We start from the raw sequence: 20,056 nt of genomic DNA on the forward strand, positions 1-20,056 counted from the left end.
TTTGTAACAATAAAACTTTAATAGTTAAACATTTAAATACAAGAATAGACCTAAAGGGTATGAAATACTGTTGGGAGATTTTGGACCACTAATTAGAATCTGTGCTGATATCACGTGGACAAAAATTCAAGAAGAAAGTCTTCTGGGGTCTTTGAAATATTGTTCATCTACAATGTGTACATGTTTTTGTTTCTTTTGATAATGGGTATCCAGACTCTCTCTCTCTCTCTGTCTGCTCTATCTGTCTGTCAGTATCCGTCTCTCTCTCTCACACACACACAGTTGATAGTAGTCATTAGGAGTTACTCCTTGTGGGAATTAATGCCTGAGCATTAAAAGAGTCATGATATATAAAAACATTACAAGGTATTTGGCCTCCAAATATTTTGAGTAGGTCCCCAGAGCATGAATGTTCTTTTCAACAAGTCCAATGCCCTGCTTCCCACTCACAGTTACTCACAATCATGTCTGGGAGCTGCCATGTATAACTAAGAAGCAGCACAGCTGAACAATCAAAATATATATTTTTTTCATATGATGCAAGATTACCCCGGTCATCGAACACACACATTACCAGAGGCCTGGAACTGCCTCACATAAATGGAATGCAGCCAGAATTAATGTTAGCAATTACACCTGTGCTTTTCCTGCAGTGACAAGTTCAAATGTCAGCTATTAGAAGAATCTATATGCTAGATTAATGTGTTGTTATGTTCAATAGAACAGTAAATAAAGACATTACTAACCCGTAACTAAAAGTTATCATGTTTGGTTTATATCATTTCAATCTTGAAATCTTGTGGAACAAAGTCATAAAGGGGGAAAGTGACAAGGAGGAAAATATGCAGTAGATGGGGTCAATTTATTAAAAACAGAAAACAATTAAATACAGACTGAAAACTAGGACGGCGCAGACCAATGTCAAATAACATACACCAGACTTCAGAGAAAAAATAAATAAAATGATAGTAAACGATCCAGATCTGCCCTAAAATTGGATGGGTTCTTCCCTGGCCCATGCAGCATCCCTCCCCCGAGTTGGGTGGAAATCATTTCAGTGCTTTTTGCATATAAAACAAACAGGCAAGCGTGAAAACAACCTGTGTTTTTTCCCAAATGTTTTCGGAAAAGGTACATTACGTGTTAAGAGAGGACACTTGTGTAAACAGAACTGTTTTTTTTTTTTAAATTTTATTTTATTATTACGCCACATTAACTGTTATGTATGTATCATTGAATATACTGACAGCTATCAATATTAAAAGAAATATTAAAAACTTATTGAATCTCAGACAAGTTCTGAAGCCTCCAGTTCCTTTCAAATTAGTCCACTTTACATGTAATTATGACAGAATTATGAGACATAAACTTTTTTTTTTTTTTTTTTTTTTTTTGGTGATTGCAGTGCGCTTCCGTAGTGTGAAGCTCTTATCGAAAGAAACTTTTCCGACATAACCTGAAGGCAGCATTAGCTCGGTTAACACTATGCTGACGTGTCGCACCTCCTGCTCCGGAAGACTTTATTTCAATTTGCTTACGCGGTCGAGCAGAGGCTCCATTCACTCCCATTCATTCTGCTCCTCAGACCCGGAAAGGTTTTGACGTATGTGTATGCACGGCAAAGTGTGTTTCCGGTATAACGTGTGTGTTGATCGGTGGTCAGCCTTTTTCTCTTGGCTTTCAGTAGAACAGGCACTCACTTCAGAGTCCCAGCTCCCTTACCTGGTCACCCCTTAACGGCGATATATCTCAAACCAGTGGACATGGCATCTGTTTCGGCACCAACCCAGACAGCCCCTTCTCCGACTGCTCCTCTGCAAAGAGGGATTGTGAAAATGGTAGGAATCCTAACATGAATATGTGAGCTGACTCGGTGAGTCTGGGGATATAGCTAGTTAGCTTAGAGAGCCGAGGGCTAATGAAGGCTAATCTATCTGTCGGTTGGCACACAACTTTAATTGAACTTATATGACGACACGAATACAATTATCTGTTGAATGCAAGTGTTGGCATTATGTTCCTAACAACTGTCAGTAACATGCAGCTCACCTGGCTGCGGCAGCATGCCAGCTAACAGTAGTTAGCTACTAACTTTGCTAGCCTGCTAATGAGCTGAAGCCAATTGACGTTAGCACATGTTTGCTATCTTGGTAGTTAGCTATAAGTAACTTAAACTAACCATTTCACAGGAAATGAAAAGTGTATTGACAGATATCAAGCTATCAAAGGTCCACCGTGACGAGGCAATTTGGATTTACATTTACAAATAGCCAAGCTGACTGGACACTAACGCTTTTTAGTAAGTTGTTAGCTGTAAGGTTTAACAGATGTTTAGTTTCCCAGCTAACGGCTGTTAGCTGTTGGCTAGCTAGCGTTTACCATCCAGCAAGTGTTAACTGACATTAACAAAGTTTGTGGTCTGTGGTGCTGCTGAAATACGGAGTTGACAGCGTTTACACAGAGTGAATTCATGTATCTTATTGACCACATTTAAATTAGTACTTAGCCAACTAGCGTAAAAGCTAACGTCGTTTCATATGTGTCCCTCTCAAGAGTTTACCGTAAGTGCCATTGTGTCTTATTTCAGCGGTTGAAGCACCGGTTATTCACATTAGGAAATACTGGTTTTCGCTCTGTAGTAGTCAAGCTGGTTCATGTGTTTCAACCGTTGTAGTCACAGAAAGCTTTTCCATGGTGAACCGGGTAAAACCGACCACGGGAAACTGACACGTAGCTAAAGCTCTCTTCCCCCCTGTAATCTCCCATTCATCTTGGTAGTGTGTAGTCTCTGTTCGTCCATATGCAACTTCACCTTTCCTTTAGACCTGGCCAGGCACTTTGTTCTCAAGGCAAGTTAACCTTTACTCATCCAGATAAAGTTAACACATTTTCTCATTGTATGCCCTTTTTGACCTGTGGACCCACAGTATTGCCTCTGCCACCATGAATCTCCAAAGGAACAGTAACGCTCAAGTGACTCAGGCAAACTTTTTTCATCTCTTCCTCGTATATTTTAGGATTTGAGCTGGCAGCTTATTTCCCACAATATCAGTATTCACACTTAAGTGTTGTTTCTAGCAACCCAGTTTGCTGGGAATTGATTCGATTAAACACGAATGTGCATATTATTCCCAGTTCAACAAACTGGGCAAACATAAATTCAGTTATCTTATGGCATATATTAAGTTGTTCTGGATGTTGGCATTAGTTACAAAAGGTGCATGTCACTCACGCTCCTCATTTGCATATACTTGTACATGTGCAGCATGTAATATATCACAGAGAGCAGAGTTAACACGTAATTACACTTGTCTCCAGGCATTAAAAGAAGGGCTGTTTTTAGAACTGTGGGAACCGCTGTAAACAGGTAGGCATCGGTGTCCTCCCTGGAGGAGGACATGTGTGAGTAGGTTATACTCTTGTGGGTTCATTACCAAAGGAACTGTGGGTTTTTTGAAGAGATAATTATAGAACTTTCTAGTGCACCAGAGTCAGTAGTTGGATTAACATGATTTTGGTAAGAAATGAATTTCAAATTAACTTTAAGCTTTTTCCCGGTTTGTATTTACTTTTACTTTGATTTATTATGCACACAGTATACATCATTTAGTAATGTAGTAGAACGTTCATCTAATACAGTCACCTCTGTGCCTTGAGAAAGGTTATCATGGAGTCAAGCAAAGCCATGTAGCACTTTCCAAGTGGAACTTGGCCGTTTTGTAAACAGAGAAAGGGGTTAGTGCCTCTTTGCCTTTTTGTTTTTCAATGGATGGCTGGTGTGTAAAAAATCAAAGCAACCATTTTGCTTAGCCTATTCTTGAATTGACTGAATCGTTAGTGGGGGAATAGTGGTGATTTGATGGAAGAGTTTATCTTAGATCACATCTTAGATCAACAGCCCCCAGTGATGCTCCCTGCTGACACACTGGAGGGTCCGCAGATAAAAGGTGTTTGCTCAGATTCGTGTAAATGCCATGGTTGTCAAACCCAAGAGTAGGCTATCTTTTTTTTTTTTTTTTTTTTTGTATTTAGCTATGTTATCAGATGGCGTGATCTCACCTTGCGTTTGAATGACAGACTGTCACCATGGCAACATGTAACATGAAGTTGCTTTCCAGCACCACAGCTATAATAGTTGTGCAGCCTCCTGTTGCATCTTTTAAGACTTTGCTCATTTAAAGCTACTGTGATTTTTATCAGTTGGCAACTGATTAGCATCCACACAACAGGCTTAACATGTGAGCTTGGATGTAATTTACTGCTTAAATTGATGATTTCTTTATTTGCTTACCTGCTGTACTTGTTTATGTTACACCAATTTCAAATTAATCCAGCATGACCATCCCATAGTGCTTATCACACTGACACTTGCTGCAATGTCAATGCAAATATAAAGGTTTACAGAATGTACTAAAGCATATATATTGTCTGAGAATAATTTTATAAACTGAAAGATACCACTGATATCTTCCTTCAACACAGGTGACTGCAGTGTTGTGGTCTGGTATTTGTTCCCTGAGTTTCTGACCTGTGAATTGCATAATCCTTTTTGTGATAAATACATTTTAAGAAGCATGAAGAGAGTGTTTAAAGATGATATCTGTATTTGCTGAATGTAACAATAGCCAGTACTATTACTGTTGATTGTATCTTCTCCAATTGACAGTCTTTATGCTCATCTCTCCAGGTCTTGTCGGGCTGTGCCATCATTGTTCGGGGCCAGCCTCGAGGTGGCCCACCCCCCGAGCGGCAGATCAATCTCAGTAATATCCGAGCTGGGGCCATGGCCCGCCGAGCCAATCAGAGCCAGCCCGACACCAAGGACACCCCTGACGAGGTGAGTCCCACTGTGTTTGTGTTTATTTATTTTGTGTGTGTTTGGCAAAGGCAGAACAAGGTCTTGCTGAGTAGCCCTGCGGCACACCCTATGAGATTCCAAAGTCGGGGTGAATGCTGATCTGTGCATCTTTGTTTTCACTATTGGAAGAAGATGTTGCGTTGAAATTTTTGTCATATGACTTCCCTATCCTCAGTTTGATTAAATAGTTGTACCCTAATTATGTATGAATTGGTATTCGGACCATGCCTGTTTGTATAAACGATGATGTGGCCTACACATAAACATGTCAATCCTCAGTTGAACTTGAGGCTTTAAGATACCGCTGGTATAATTTGAAGTTTTCTTATTACGCCTTTGAAAACTTGAAGTCTATCACTTTGTTCACGGCAGCCAGATGTTGTTTTTTTTATTTGATTAATATCTGCAAGACATGAGTGTCTTCTGTTTTTTCCAATTAAGCCTTGGCAGATGGTCTTTTTTCTTTTTATCAGATAAAAAAAACAGAAATCGATTAATATCAGCCTGACAGAAAGATTTTGCTTTGACCAAGATCGTATCATACTGAAAAACATGTTTATTGCAGTCTTGCTTACACGATCATCACACTAATTATTGCCTTTAGTTGATGCTATTTTCAGTTCATTACAGTGGACTGTGGCTGTGAGACAGCAAAAGGAAACTTATCCTGCAAGGGCTGTCAGCATTAATGCATTAATCGCGATGAGATTAAGGACCGGGCATAACGTGTTATTTAAAAAAAAAAAATAAACAAAACGCGTTAATCGTGTGCTACCAAAGATTCTTTATTTTACACCGTCACTGGTGGTGTTACCAAAGACTAGAGCGCTACGTTCTAGAATCTTTGGCTGCTATTATTTTGACCCTTTGATGCATCCGTACTTGTTGTCAAGCTGCCACAGACACTCCCTACAAAGATTTTACATGGTGGAGCAAGATACTTCATGGCAAGTCATGTCTATGAGAGCAAAAGGGGGACGGTTCCGGTCTGCATAAAAGGGCGTGTCAGGAGACCTAAAGTGTTTAAATCCAATGCCTGAATCGTCGTTGGTGAAGATTGAATGAGTTGGAAAATAGAAATATAACTGACCCAGAGCTCGTCTATGGATAAATAAATTATCGGACATCTTCCTAATTACACTTCAGAAATGCTGACATTATCTTCCAGTTCAGACAGACTGACGGTTATGTGTTGTCACGCAAGGGAAAACAGTTCTGAAATGCAAAATAGTAGAATTTTAATCATGTGATAAATAGGGCTGTCAGACAATACATTTTTTTCTTAATCAGGATTAATCGCATGTTTTATCGCATGATTAAAATTCTTGAATGGTTGTGATTAATTTTTGATCGGATCACTTTGTGGAAATAATTCTTTCATGTTCCTGTCTGTGTTGCAGCCATGGGCCTTTCAAGCCAGAGAGTTCCTGCGCAAGAAGCTAATCGGCAAGGAAGTTTGCTTCACTGTGGAAATCAAGACTGCACTGGGCAGGGAGTACGGCATGGTCTACCTGGGGAAAGGTGAGTGCAAAGTCGCTTCTAAAATCACAAAACTGCCCCTGAACAATTTCCGCTTACATCATGGGTTGGGGAAAAATACACATTCCATAAATAATCTTCTTCAAAATCAGTGGACCTCCCAAAATACTGTGAATATTCTGTGCTAACACAGCGTTAGGATTTACGTTAAATACCCTGTTTTTCAGTAGTTTTACAGCAGCACAGTACTGTTTTTTTTCAGGGAAGCTGTACCTGATGCTAGCATATTTAACTGAGAAGTGTAATTATATGTTCCCCATAATTGGCTCTTTTCCAGTCAAATTACCTGTCCTGAACTAACTGCTGTATGATTGTAACCACACTGTTCTAAAAAAAAAGTTAGAGAGAGAGTTAGAGAAAAGAGTTCTATTTCTTCTGAAAAGTTTTTTTCCTTTTAGACACAACAGGTGAGAACATTGCTGAGTCTTTGGTGAACGAGGGCCTCGCCACAGTCCGCAGGGAAGGAATCAGAGGGAACAAGTAAGATGTTTACTTTTATGCTGCCTGCACTCCACTGCTATTTGTTTGTTAACATGAATGCTTTGAATGACATTGTACATGTACAGTTCCATATTCTTAACACTCTGTTGTCAGGTGTAAAACACTTAGTATTAGGGCATTTAGAGGTTACCATGAAGCTGCTTCTTATGTGGAAGAACCTAAGGTTTTCATTCTGCCTGCTTTTTTGTAAAATAACTCAAAGTAAACACAAATAGCTGAAATTTAGTGTATCAATATATATTTTAATCCAATATCCTAAGTAATATATGACTACACTGTATGTCAGAGTTTCTCTTTGGGATATTTTGTTGTTGTATTTCAGATTCTCTGCTATGTATAATGTTTATTATGAAGCTATAATCAGATGCGTTGGCATGACTGACCTCTGGTGTGTTATAATGCAAGACACTGATATCAGTTGCTTTCCCTCCAAAACTGTTAGCTCAGTCAGTGTGGTTAAAGTAAACTGGGACGTCAGAGCTGGTTTTTGTTTGCAACCCTATAATTAGTTTCACAGTCTGAGGAGGATCACTGTTGGCAACATGCTCTAATCTTCTGCTTGAACACTGGTGAATCTGTGCTGAGATATACACAAGTCATCAACTGGTAGACTGTGGAGAATTCAGATAAAGCCATGGTGTCCCAGATGGTGGCAGTATTACCCTGCTGCTACAACAATGTACCTCTATAGCCCCTTACTGCCACATTGCCCTAAGCAGCAATCCCCTAAATACACTTGCACATCCACTGCTATATGACAAAGTACTGTATATCCCCCCCAGTGGCAGTATTTGCACATTAGACGCATTAAAAGCAATTTGACTCATGCTGCTACATTTGTATCTTCCAACATGAACAGAGATGATGTGAATATTTTGCCACTAATGACCCATTTCAAGCAGTCTGTGCAATGGCCCAGAACAACCACTAATGTAAATGATGCTTTAAGTGTAAGCAGGCATCATTTGGCCAAAGGGGATGCCCATTAGTCAGTGAGGACTTTAGGCCTTAGTTTTTCCCTCAACGCTCAAGCCTCCAATATCATTCCCCCTCGTGACTGGCTACACTGATCACACTAACTATAATGTGATGATAATTATGGGGGAGATGGTAATGATGATGGCTTCAGACAGTGCAGTTAAACATGTGCTCAGAAGCTGACTGCAACTTAGGAAAACGGTCAGCCAACTGATGAATTTAAGGACTCAGGGCCAGTGTTCAGGAGTGCATGAGGGCACGCTGTAGCACAGTTGCTTGTGGGCAGTTTCACTCCCAAACACACCAAACAACATTAAAAGTGAAAACAAGATTGAATTTTAAATGTATCCTTCCTACACACTCCAGATGTCAGTGACAGGCAGATTTAGACTTATTTAAATCACACAGATGAATTTCACTTTGACTTGATCAGTCATTAAAAAATGCTGTCCTTGGTGCTGAGCCATACGGCTTTTGCAACACACTCATCAAGCTTCTCCACTCAGCCTTGTGTCTCTGTTTCTTTAAAAATGCTTAATCCATTCACTGAGGTGGTGAGACCCTGAAAGTTGGTCAGATTCCACGGCGTTACACTTTCCTTTTAAGAAATGAAAACCACAGGCAGGAGGGTTGACTGATTGGTTTATATAACACCCACCCACCAGAGCAGAGGGGAGCTATATTAACACGGGAACCCACTGTGCTTTATAACCCCCTATTGCGCCTTTTTAACTGGAGCCCCAGAGGAGTGCTGGCTGAGGGGTGTACAAGTCTGGGGGATGAACTGTGCTTGCTTGGGCCTCGCTGCTCACTAGGAGTGGAACCCTTCCAGTTAAGAACACTAGGGAACAGGACTTCCTACACCTTCTTTAAACTGTATAAAGACAACAGGGAGCTGTAAGACAGCTTACTAAGGTTCAACATTTTGTATCTATTTAAAGTATTTTTGGTTGCACAAGGGAGCCATATGGAGATGAAAGATGTAGCCTACAGCATGTTCAAATATAAGGGAATTGGAAAGGTTTTTTTTCCCTTGGTCCTCGTTCCTCCAGTAGTCTTGCTCAGTGTTGCACTTTCTTACCCTTCAATATCTATTCTGATTTGAAGCAATGTCTTGTTTGGAAGAAGTTGCTGACCTAAAAAAATAAAACCAGTCTTTTTGGAGACATGGATAAGTTCACAATCATCTGCCTCCACACAGGGAGTTATTTCTATATCTTAACCAATCTCTGCTTCCCATTTATTACTGTGGCTTTACAATGTGTGTTTTCCTTGAATGCATTGTTAGCATTTCTCTCTCTCTTTGTAGCTTTCTGTTCCTGTTTATCACATAAATTCTAAGGAGCTTAAACACAATTGACTTCTTATAGGAAGTTTCACTATTGTTGCTCAGTAAGCAAGAAACAGTTTTGCTTTAGTTTTGAAGTTTGTAGTTAAATCAGTGTAGAGGGGAAAAGCGAACTTGATCCCATTTTGGGCACAAGTCCAAAAGCCCAATCAGGAACACACAACTGAAGAAAAGGTTATGTATGTGGTATTTTAATTGAGACCCACTTTGTTGTCTTTCCAAATTGAACAGTGTCTTTTAGGCAGCAAGATGTGAAAAATTCAGTTTATGCACTTTTCATTTTTAAAAAGCTCGAGTCAACACAGCTACTCCTATATCAATAGGGCAGCCTTTGCTTCTTGGAAAAACAAAAGTTCTGAATAATTAAAGTTGTACAAGGGCCCTCAAAAAAAGCATTAGGCTGCACAATTTAGAGAGCCAGCATGGAATTAATTGTGGCGTTTGTAGCCAGCTGCGTGGTTGCTTTTGAAGGAGCTGTCAAACACGCTTATTGTCACAAAATGCTTGAATAGATTTTTTTAAGCACTTATAATCTGGTCATCAGCTGGTTGCCACTAAAACAACAGTGCAGTTTGTCAGGAACAGCACTTTCTCCAGCACTTAATTCAACAAAGCTGGAGACTTACCAAGCTCATACAGTCCGTTAATGAGCACTTGTGCACGTTGAAGTTTATAACCAGTGACAGTTTTGTTGCACTGAAGAGCTAAAACTGTTACTGTGACTTGAAGAATTTTAATGAATCCAACATAACAGAAGTTAAAAAAAAAAAAAAAAAAAAAAAACCCTCACATTTGCCACAAGTTGCTATAATTGTAGTTCTTGTAATGCTAATACTTACCTATTGGAACAAGGCTTTGGGTAGGCAATATTTTAACACAACCTGGATAAGAGAAATTAGAACACGTTCAACTTAACAAGGGATGCAACTCAACAATCAAAACCTTTTCTGCTTGTTAGATACGGCGTGTGTCCCTTTCTGACTAGTGTGAAATTAATTGCAACTTGTTAACAGGCTGAGCTAGCTGTGTTATTTTTCAAGTGGGTTGTCAAAGGGGTTTTATGGCACTCAGAAATCCTCTGATCTTCACAGAGCTGTTTGTAACCTAGTTATGAGGAATATTTTAACTGGAGCTACCGCAGCATCGGTGCAGCTGTGCTCACTAACAGCATTTTTCCTTCTCCAAAGCTTTTAAGGGAACCATCTGTGAAAGTTTCAATGTCAACTTCACTCAGCTGCAAGTTTCAGTAGCAAGCAGGGTTTCATGCTGCTGAACTAATTCAGTGGAATAAATTTATTATTATTATTTTAAGCAGTACATTAATCTTAAGATATTCAGCCTTTATACTGTGTCTGTATGAAAATGTAACTAAAGAAAGCAGCTTAGAACAAGAAAATGTGTTCAATGTTCACATCTTTTCTTTTTTCTTTTTTTTTCTTTTTCTTTTTTATATAACTGGTTGAAAACCAACATCAAAAAACTCAAATGGATTGAAGTCAGCAGGTTTTCAGAAGACTGTGCAGCTATCTTTCATGCAGAACATATACAGAGACCAACATATTGATTTTGCCACTATTACAGTTGTCCAGAGTTTGAAATGTGTTTTGTGGTGTTCCTTTTTATTGTGTCTTAAACTTTCCTTTTTATTTGTGTGACCAGTCCAGAGCAGGCCAGACTCTGTGAATTGGAAGACCAGGCAAAGTCCTCCAAGAAGGGCATGTGGAGTGAGGGTGGCGGCACACACACCATCCGCGACCTGAAATACACCATAGAGAATCCCCGCAACTTCGTCGACTCCTTGCACCAGAAACCCATCAACGGTAATGATTGTGGGAGGGGCGTGTGCACTCACGCACTCACACGGGTAAAAGCTTGGCCTAGGAAAGAGACACATGGCGTATAAAAACACACAAAATATTACAGAAGCCTCCATTTCCCCGTAAAAACCAAATTTGCAGGCTTTGCTCCAAATATCCACTTCAGGGCATGTAATGGCACACACTATATCACCCTTCACCGGCTCATTCCTCCAGTCTCTCATCTCTGACCTACCCGAGGTGTAATGTGCCACTCAATTCATTTCCAGGCGGCTGCCGTTAACAGTGGCTCAGCTCATTTCACTACCCTTTAATTGAATGGGAAAATGAAGCGGGGAAGGCGGTTTTTTTTTTGTCCTTCATTCTTTTATTTCTTGTTCTTACCATTCATGAGAGACAGTCAGGGTTGTCTCGGAATTGGAAGCAGCAATCCAGCCAAAGCGCTTGAAATGTGCACTGAGTCGCTGTGAAAACCAGAATACCAATTTCTCTCTCATCTGCTTATGCAGACACGCACACACACATACAGACACATCCATGCACACAAGTGATATACAGAAAGAAGGCATATATAGGAGAGAGCGAACCCATCATCAAAATACCATTTATGCACAAAATGCCTCACATAGGTGACTCACATCCTGTTTAATTTTTTGAAGTACTTTAGAGGTAAGAGGCAACAGTTGAGTGATATGATTTCGCAGACAAATTCAATGTAATACCTCAAGAACTTTCTAAAAGAATTGACCTTGACATGTTGCATATAACATTATCAAAACCTTAAAGGGACACTCCACCAAAAATCTGTTTGTTTTACCTCAGCAGGCTTGAAAGGCGGCTGTTACAACAAACAAAAAAAATGCAGTTTCCTTCTGACCATCTGCATCTGAGCTTTAGAGTTTTGACGACAATAGCCAACAAGTAATGTATTAGCTGTGTTTTGGCAAACAGCAGAGTGTGGCTTATGCTGCAGGATTATTTGTTTCTGAAGTTTCCGTCAACATTTTGTTGCTTTTCCTGCTGTGAAAACTTGAAATTTGTTGTAACCAAAATGAATTCAAGGTGACCAAAAACTTTCTGTGCTGTGAGGAAGGAAGCTGCTGACCTTTCTCCAGTGACCTTTTAAGCCTACAGTGGTGAGTGTTTGATAAAGAGAGATTTTGGTCGGAGTATCACTTTTATGTGGATCACACAGTATTGTCAAGTAGGCCGTGACATTCTCCTCTTTGAGAAGTACCAGAAAGCGATCCCTTTAGCAAGACACTACAGGCCCTCCATCCCTCGTTGTTTTCAGCAGATGACAGATATTATTGTTTTGAATTCAGTGGGTATCATGCAGGGCGTTGATGAAAAATAATACAGTCTTCCCAGGATGAAGAAGGTTAAAATAGATGAAATAGATTCAGAGATTCATTAGTCTGGCCTGATTAACCTTTTGGCCAACAGCTGAAAGAATCAGCTGTTGGGTTTCACCCTGGGTACCTAATCATTCAGTCCCCACCACTACATTTTCCACTATAAAATAGAGTGCATATATAAACAAATAGATCGAATCTGAGTGCTTGAATTCTGTTTGCTCATTGTAATTCGATGCAGTCTCCTCCGCTTCTACATTCTGTTCTCCCTCCTCCCTCCAGCCATCATCGAGCATGTGCGTGACGGCAGTGTTGTTCGTGCCTTGCTGCTCCCCGACTACTACCTGGTCACTGTCATGCTGTCTGGAGTTAAGGTAACCACCACCACTCTCCGCACTTAACAGACGCCGGTGGCAAGAGACTTCCGTAACGCCAAGTAGTTAGCAAAAATGAATGCATTGTCACTTCTTTAAGTCTGTGTTTGTTCTAGCAGTGTCATATCTGCTCCACAAAATTTCCCCATCAATCTCTTTCACCAAGCCCAGCTTTGCCAATGGACCACTCACGATAACTAATCTTTTTCATCTCCCACTTGAAGATATTACATCCATTGCAAGGTGTTCTTTGTCTTGTTGTTTAAAAGGCCTCGCCGTGCCTGGTGTGTTTATATCTGTCTGGTGTTTTGCCACACTTAAAAGGAGGATACAGATAGCATGTACACCAAGGTGACATCAGTTAAAAGAGGATAGTGGTAGTACACAGAGCAGATTATATCAAAAGAGGGTGTGCACAAAAAAAACTACTAGAACTACTGGTTGACTGCCAGGAATAGCAGTAGACATAATGCATGCTGTTCTCTGAGACATTTTAACACATTTTCCATTGCTTGCAAAATACCTATTGATTGAGGCATGAGTGCTATTGTGTTAATGTGTGTGTGTGTCTCTCTCTAGTGTCCCACATTCAAGCGGGAAGCAGATAATACAGAGACACCAGAGCCATTCGCAGCAGAGGCCAAATTCTTCACTGAATCCCGTCTTCTGCAGAGAGATGTTCAGATCATCCTGGAGAGCTGCCCCAACCAGATCATACTGGGCACCATCCTTCACCCGGTAAGACACACGAATCAACACCCAGTCGTGGCGGTGTCATTAAATTTCAGGTTTTCTGTGTGATATAATTGTTGTTTTGTCTGCCCCTGTTCCCCTTTGTCTCAGAATGGTAATATTACAGAACTCCTGCTGAAGGAAGGCTTTGCCCGCTGTGTGGACTGGTCCATGGCTGTTTACACCCAGGGAGCTGAGAAACTCCGAGCTGCTGAACGGTGCGCACCTGCAGCAGATTTAGTTGTCCACAGAAAACTTTTTGTTGAATGTAATCCTAAATGTTGGTCAGATATTTTTTTAGATAATTAAATACTGCACAGGTCGAACTACACAGAAAACTTTTGGACATTTATGAAGAAGTCTTGCTGATGCCTTATTAACATATCATTAATCATTTTAGTTAGTGGCAGACAGGCTGCCTTATCTTACATTATTAAATTCAGCTGTTGCTCAGGTGACAGAGAAAAGTGTAAGAGCCCATTTCACATGATATTTTGATCTGGAAACCACTGATTTGAAACAAGATATAATGAATCAAGAGAGTACATGCAGATTCTTAAGGTATCAGAAGTAATTGTGGAAATTAGGCATGTACAAGCATGCGTAGATTTATGCCACCACTATTTGAGATGAACTATCTCACTCTATTGTGCTGCAGTGACATTCACTCTCTACAATCATTTCAGCAATGACTACTGCCAAGTAATGTAGGAATTTTCTCGCTTTAATGAGTCTCTGTAGCATTTTTCCAGCCAAATGAATAATTTTTAGTCTCTTGATTAAGCCCTTTATCCCCTAATATCTGTCTAATGGTGAGGGCTACCGATGATGATGATGATGATGTGATTTTGTTCTTGGCCAGATCTGCTAAAGAGCGCAAGGTCCGCATCTGGAAGGACTATGTGGCACCCACAGCCAACTTGGACCAGAAGGACAGACAGTTTGTAGCCAAGGTGAGGTCTCGATGTAGCTTTTATAAGCTGTCTCCCTTCAGTGAAGGTGCTGTTTCTGCTTAAATCTTGTCTTAAGCCATTTTTTCCCCCTTTGGCCCCTAATGTAACATTTTTCCATTTGCATCATCTTTCTTCCATTGAAAGTCCTCACTTATCTTTAAACACTACAGAGAAAAAGCTGAAGTAAGGTATAAAACTTTCAGCCTGACATGCTGACATAATCCAGTATGAATAAGACTTGGCTTCAGTGCTCAAGGGAAGCTGCTCGTTTCCCCGGTCGCTTCCTTCTCTTGATGTCTCCTGCAGTATTTCCAATTTTCTCCACACGCTGCAGCAAAAGCAGAGCCACTTTGAGGCCTCTAATGAATTAAATCCTCCTGATACCTCTTATTTTCACATTTGCAACCCTCCCTCCCCCACTGAATGAAAAGAAAAAATAGAAATCCCTTTACTAAAGGTACGAGGAGGAATGCTTAACAGGAACCTCGAAGCGCTCCCCAGTCAAATTAGGGCCAAATCGCTGGCGTATGCTGTAACAGTGGCACTGAATGACCCCCAAAAGCCAAGAGGTAGAGATATTAGCTTTGGAGGTTATTGGCCAGGGCCTCATGGGAAAAGAAGTGTCCTTAATATCAAGTACAAAGGAGTGCACTTCCTCCAAGTTGTCAGCACACATTAGTTCAAATCAAGTCAGATGGACTCCTTGATACATTTTGGTAATACAGTCTAACCTTATTGTGTCTATGAGATGACATATTACAGGTTCCAATCTGCCGCTTTAATGTAGTAAAGCAACTCTAGCCTTAAAACATCCACTTTAAATCTGGTCCCCTATGTGTGTATTTGGATGATGAGTTGTGCCCCACCCTTCCCTTCAGTTGGTATATTTTTTATCTAGGAATGTTAAAAAAAAAAAAAAGTTTTAAACCCCTAAAGTTTGTCTTTTGTCTGCGTTTGCTCCCTCCAGACATTGAACTTTTAAGACCCTGAAAAATTCATAGCTAGCCTGAGGGTTACATAAAAGGTGTTGCTTTGGCAATCTGCTTACAGAATGAATTTGATAAACTGCACACACATAAAGAACGTACAAAAAGAAACTGTATGTATATTTTTTCCTGAGTCAGAGGGAAGAGGCTAGAGAAAGGATAAAACATTTATATTATCAGTGTGAGCTGCTCTCAGATCTCTCTGAACCCCCTCAATAAAAAGAGGGTTGGATGTGGGCAGTGGGGGAGTGAGGGAACATTTGGTGGTGAGCTCAGGAGGGTGCGTGAAAAAAGAGGCGGAAAGCCCTCGGAAAAAATGTGAGGTAGAGAGTAATGGAATAAACTGAAAGCATGAGTTTGTGTGGAGCGGTATAGGGAGACTTAGGGGAAGAAGGATGAAAAGACACAAGTGAGAGTCAGGAAAAAAAAAACACCTAATCAAGATCCCAGGGACTCTGCATGACCTCTGTGGTATTTTTTTTTTTTTTTTTTTTTGCACCACACTGTTGATGCCCCCAGTTAAATCTTGATGCACTTTTTGATCTCTGTAAGACTTTTCTCCACCCTCTCTTTCCGTTACAACTGCTCTTCCCTGAAAGAGCCACAGAGGAGGCTTGCTCTCCGTCAGACCCTGCTATATTAGGCAGTTTGTTTTAGGGATTAGTAAGACATCAGCAGCTCCGGAGACACCACGCTTTGGGCAAAAGCCTTTCCTTACTATCACCTTAGAATAGAATCGTTTTCTAGAAAATGACTGCTAAGATGGCTTAAAAATTTGTCAACGGAAAGACAGGCCCTTGAAATGGCAGCAGGACCATGTGACTCTAAAAACCTTACTTAAAAAGCGGCCTGCAGTTGTGAATGAAAATGTCTTGCTGACCCTGCAAATGGCTGAGCTGCTTCAAAGCTAAGTACATATCGGACAGGCAAAGGTTACTAAGGCCTGTCGTTGCCCCTCCGCACTTGTCCCCATGACATTTGTCGGCACCTAATACTGCAATGCACCGACTCTCCCAGGGACACATCTATCCATCAATCCCATCATCATACACTCCTCCCCTCTGCTCGTCCACTCTCCTTTTCACTTCTTATTATCTGAGTGATGGATAGAGTGGAGAGGCAGAGCAGGTCCAATCCCCACAAGTCAATCCTGCTGACGCATCTTCCTTTTTGACTGTCTCGCCCCTCTCTCCTCCCAGCCCTACTGGGACTGGAGAAGCGGATGTAGGCCATGTCCCAATAGTCTTCCTCTCCCCTCCTTTCCTCTCCCCTCCCCGCCTCTCCCCTGGGTAACCACCGACCTGCGAGGTGATGGATAAAAGGTGATATGGTGTAAACCTCCTTACCAACCTCTCATCACTAGCATTTTAGGAACACTGCTACTGTTGCTTTTAGGTCCACCAAATCCATACGAGTATAGTACTTTGAATGCAGAACTAGTGTGTAGTTGTAATGTCTGAAGATTACATAAAGAGAAATAGTGTGTTTTGCATTATAGATTATGTTTTTGTGAAAATGATGCAAATATTAAAAAATTAAAAATTCGAATATGATACTGCTGCACATGTGCCTCATTATCCCACAATGCTTCATTGAGATGAAAATCTAGAGAAGTTACTCAATGTCAGCCATGATTTACATGATTTTCCACCTCTGGTAATACTCCTCAGAGGTAAAGTATTTGCTGTATATACTAACAGATTTATTTTCTATGGTGGATTTTGTTACAAAAAAAACAGTGCTATTAAGTCCATTGGTGGTCTCTTTACATAATTAGTGTACTTCTACATTGGGTAAGAGGGAAACAGATGACATGAGAGCCTCTGTAGGCAGTTAGTGTCTGTCCCAGTTAAAATAAGTCAGACAGAATGGTTACAAGGTCAGTCAGATTCCTTATAAGAAATTAAAAAGTCATTTTTGTGTTAGGATGATGAGAAAAGGGTAAATTGGTTCTTGCCCTAGTTAAAATCAGTCAAGTGGAAGCGCAATAAGGTGAAAAAGTCTCTCTAGATTATTGGTACCTGTCCCAGGATTATGTCTTCCTACAGTATTACTTTTTTTTTTTTTTTTTTCCCATCGGCACCCAATGGCTATATGACAGGGTTAGGTGTTTATCATGGCATCAAAACACCACTAGTTGATGTGAAAGCATGTAATTTGGGTGACAAATCATCTCCACTGGCGGTAAGAGTGAAACACTGCCATAGGTGTTGCTTTTGAGGGAGTTGATCTGCCATGAGTAATGAGTAAGTCCTGGCTAAGCCCGTGCTTGGCCCCGTGGTTAAAACCAACTTAATGGATTTGACTGACAACCCAAACATTCCCCGACAGTAGCCAAGATCCTCCTTGTACTGTGACTGCTCTTGGCCACTGCAGATGTTGTGTCAGCCATGGGCAGAGGGGGGCAGTAGATCCCCACCTCTAGAGTATCAGATTAGACCAGTGAGTCATGCTGCCTGCCTATTTGTCTTCTCAGTCTGCTCGCTCAACCCTCATGGCAGCTACTTTGCAAAGACTTTTTGCTCTATTTTTCTATCTGTTTTCCATCTTTTCCTCTGCCTCTGCTCGTGTGATATTTGCTGAGAGATTACACTCTGTCTTTCTGGCTTGCTCCATCTTTCTGTTCCTCTATCTTAGTGCATGTTGATCTGTCCTCCTTCGCCTCTCTTGTCTCGCCTCCTCCGGGCTGATAATTAGCCAGTAAATGCTGAGCCATTTTCTTCTGCTCCTGCCACATTCTCTCTCTTGCACTTTATTTACTTGGGCAGGCCACAAAATGACCTTGTTACAGTGTGAATTTGTGTAGGCTGGTGTGCGTGTCTCCGTGTGCATGCGTGCCCCCCCCCCCTCGCACTTACTCATTACACCTCTCCCCCCTCTCTGTCTCTCTCCCTCCTGCTCCCTATGTCTCTGAATCTCTCCCACTCAGCTCAGTGATTAGTATATGATGTATTTTGGCTGCGGTTGTGGGCAGCCTATTTAGCATGTAGGCTGGTCTAATTTCTGTTCTCTGGTGGCAAATGCAATGGCAGTCTGATTTTTTTCTTATGGAATAACGAATCTCCCAAAGAGCCTTGTACACTTGGATCTGTATCTGTCACACGTGCTATCAAAGGGGTTCAACTTAGCTTTAATAATTCAAAAGGATTTTTTGGTGTTTTTGTTTTTCCACCACACAGTCAGGCACAAAAACACCCACACAGTCCAAATTGTGCTGGAAACATGGCTCAGACCTGCATCTCTCACTTTTGGGACTTGAGCTTGAGCACAGCCTACATATGAACTACAGCTTGAGTGATGGTGAGGCCATTTAATGCACGTGTGGGTGGCAACATGTGTAGGGCGATTGATTTCTCAGTCTCTTGCAAGCGGCCTACTTAAGTGCACAGGGTTTGGATGCCTCCTTCATCTCAGTCACATTATACCCCCAGTCTTTCTTTTTGGTATGGAGGGCACATAGTAAGGCACATAGTGTACATAGACTGGGCTGAGTTTCAAATATTTATTCCACACTTCATTATTATTCATGAATTTAACCAATGAATTTATCTTCCTTTTGAGATTTGTATAATTTTTGGACTAGAACTCTATACATTTCAAAGTGTCTGAGTACGGCCAGACAGTGCTTTAGTTTTTGATGTTCTTCACTGCTGCAGTCCTATTCTAGGCTAACACTCGTGTGAACTGTAATTGAACAGCTGTATCTTTGAACATCCACCCATATTCTTCTGAACTGCACCTGCTATAAACTGTGTTTACACTTGTAAAGGTCTCCAGAACAAAGTGCTGCCAGTCAGTTGTTGGACAGAGGGCTGTGTACTACTCCACAAGTCTATCTTTAACAGGATGTTTGTGTTTTACAGCTTTCTCTTGCACTCTGTCTGCGCCCCCCCCGGTGCCAATCCCCCAGATAGCGAAACGTCCTCCCTCTGTCCTCCAAACTTTGTCGGTCTGCTGGGACGACTAAGCTCGCTTGCTTACTCAGTCACTCAAGGATCACTCTTTCTTACCTCGCTCTCAGTGCCTTCTGCTCGTGACAGCACACGATCTGCACTGTCACTCTCCTTACGCCTTTGAATAGATCTCTTCCTCTCCATTTATCCTTTACCTGCTCCTTCACTTCCTGTCTTTCTTTCAGTCTGTCTGCTCATTCACTGAACAAACTGCAATGCCAGTCTTTTTGCACCCACACACTCCTCCATCCTGCAAGGGTGTGTGTTCCCCTCGAAGACTTTTTTTTTTTTTTTTTGGACCCCTAAATGAATTTCACTTGAGGTTACATGTTCTTCTTTTTGTGCTTTATCTTTATTTTAACCACTTCTTTGTTCTTCTGTCCCTGTAGGTGATGCAGGTGGTCAATGCTGATGCCATGGTGGTCAAGCTCAACTCTGGCGAATACAAGACCATCCACCTGAGCAGCATTCGGCCCCCCAGGATTGAGGGAGAGGTACAAAAGAAACCTGCGTGTCTGTCTGAATGTGTGTCTGTACACAGCTTTGCACAGAGTGAGTGGATCCTTGTGTGTGAATAGGTGCCTGCATGTTGTCATATGTGGGGAGCAGCTCCTGAGACGACTGGTGTCACTGTCTCTCTCCTTGACAGTTGACTCATTTTA

The 20,056-nt window shown here is 41.2% G+C and overlaps 1 protein-coding gene across 1 annotated transcript in view; it reads left to right on the forward strand.

The window, feature by feature from the left end:
* Positions 1-1,645: 1,645 nt before the first annotated feature.
* snd1 (staphylococcal nuclease and tudor domain containing 1) overlaps positions 1,646-20,056 on the forward strand; it is a 165,927-nt gene continuing 147,516 nt past the window's right edge. Inside the window, exons 1-10 of the mRNA XM_071502501.1 lie at positions 1,646-1,838; positions 4,688-4,837; positions 6,259-6,379; positions 6,796-6,877; positions 10,884-11,044; positions 12,679-12,770; positions 13,350-13,508; positions 13,614-13,720; positions 14,365-14,455; positions 19,784-19,888. Of these exons, the coding sequence (XP_071358602.1) occupies positions 1,764-1,838; positions 4,688-4,837; positions 6,259-6,379; positions 6,796-6,877; positions 10,884-11,044; positions 12,679-12,770; positions 13,350-13,508; positions 13,614-13,720; positions 14,365-14,455; positions 19,784-19,888 (1,143 nt within the window). The 5' untranslated portion in view covers positions 1,646-1,763. The remainder of the gene's footprint in view (positions 1,839-4,687; positions 4,838-6,258; positions 6,380-6,795; positions 6,878-10,883; positions 11,045-12,678; positions 12,771-13,349; positions 13,509-13,613; positions 13,721-14,364; positions 14,456-19,783; positions 19,889-20,056) is intronic.

The sequence above is a fragment of the Trachinotus anak genome, unplaced genomic scaffold, assembly GCF_046630095.1.
Source record: "Trachinotus anak isolate AG129_WGS33_773 ecotype Australia unplaced genomic scaffold, CSIRO_AGI_Tana_v1 ptg000018l, whole genome shotgun sequence".
NCBI lineage: Eukaryota > Metazoa > Chordata > Actinopteri > Carangiformes > Carangidae > Trachinotus > Trachinotus anak.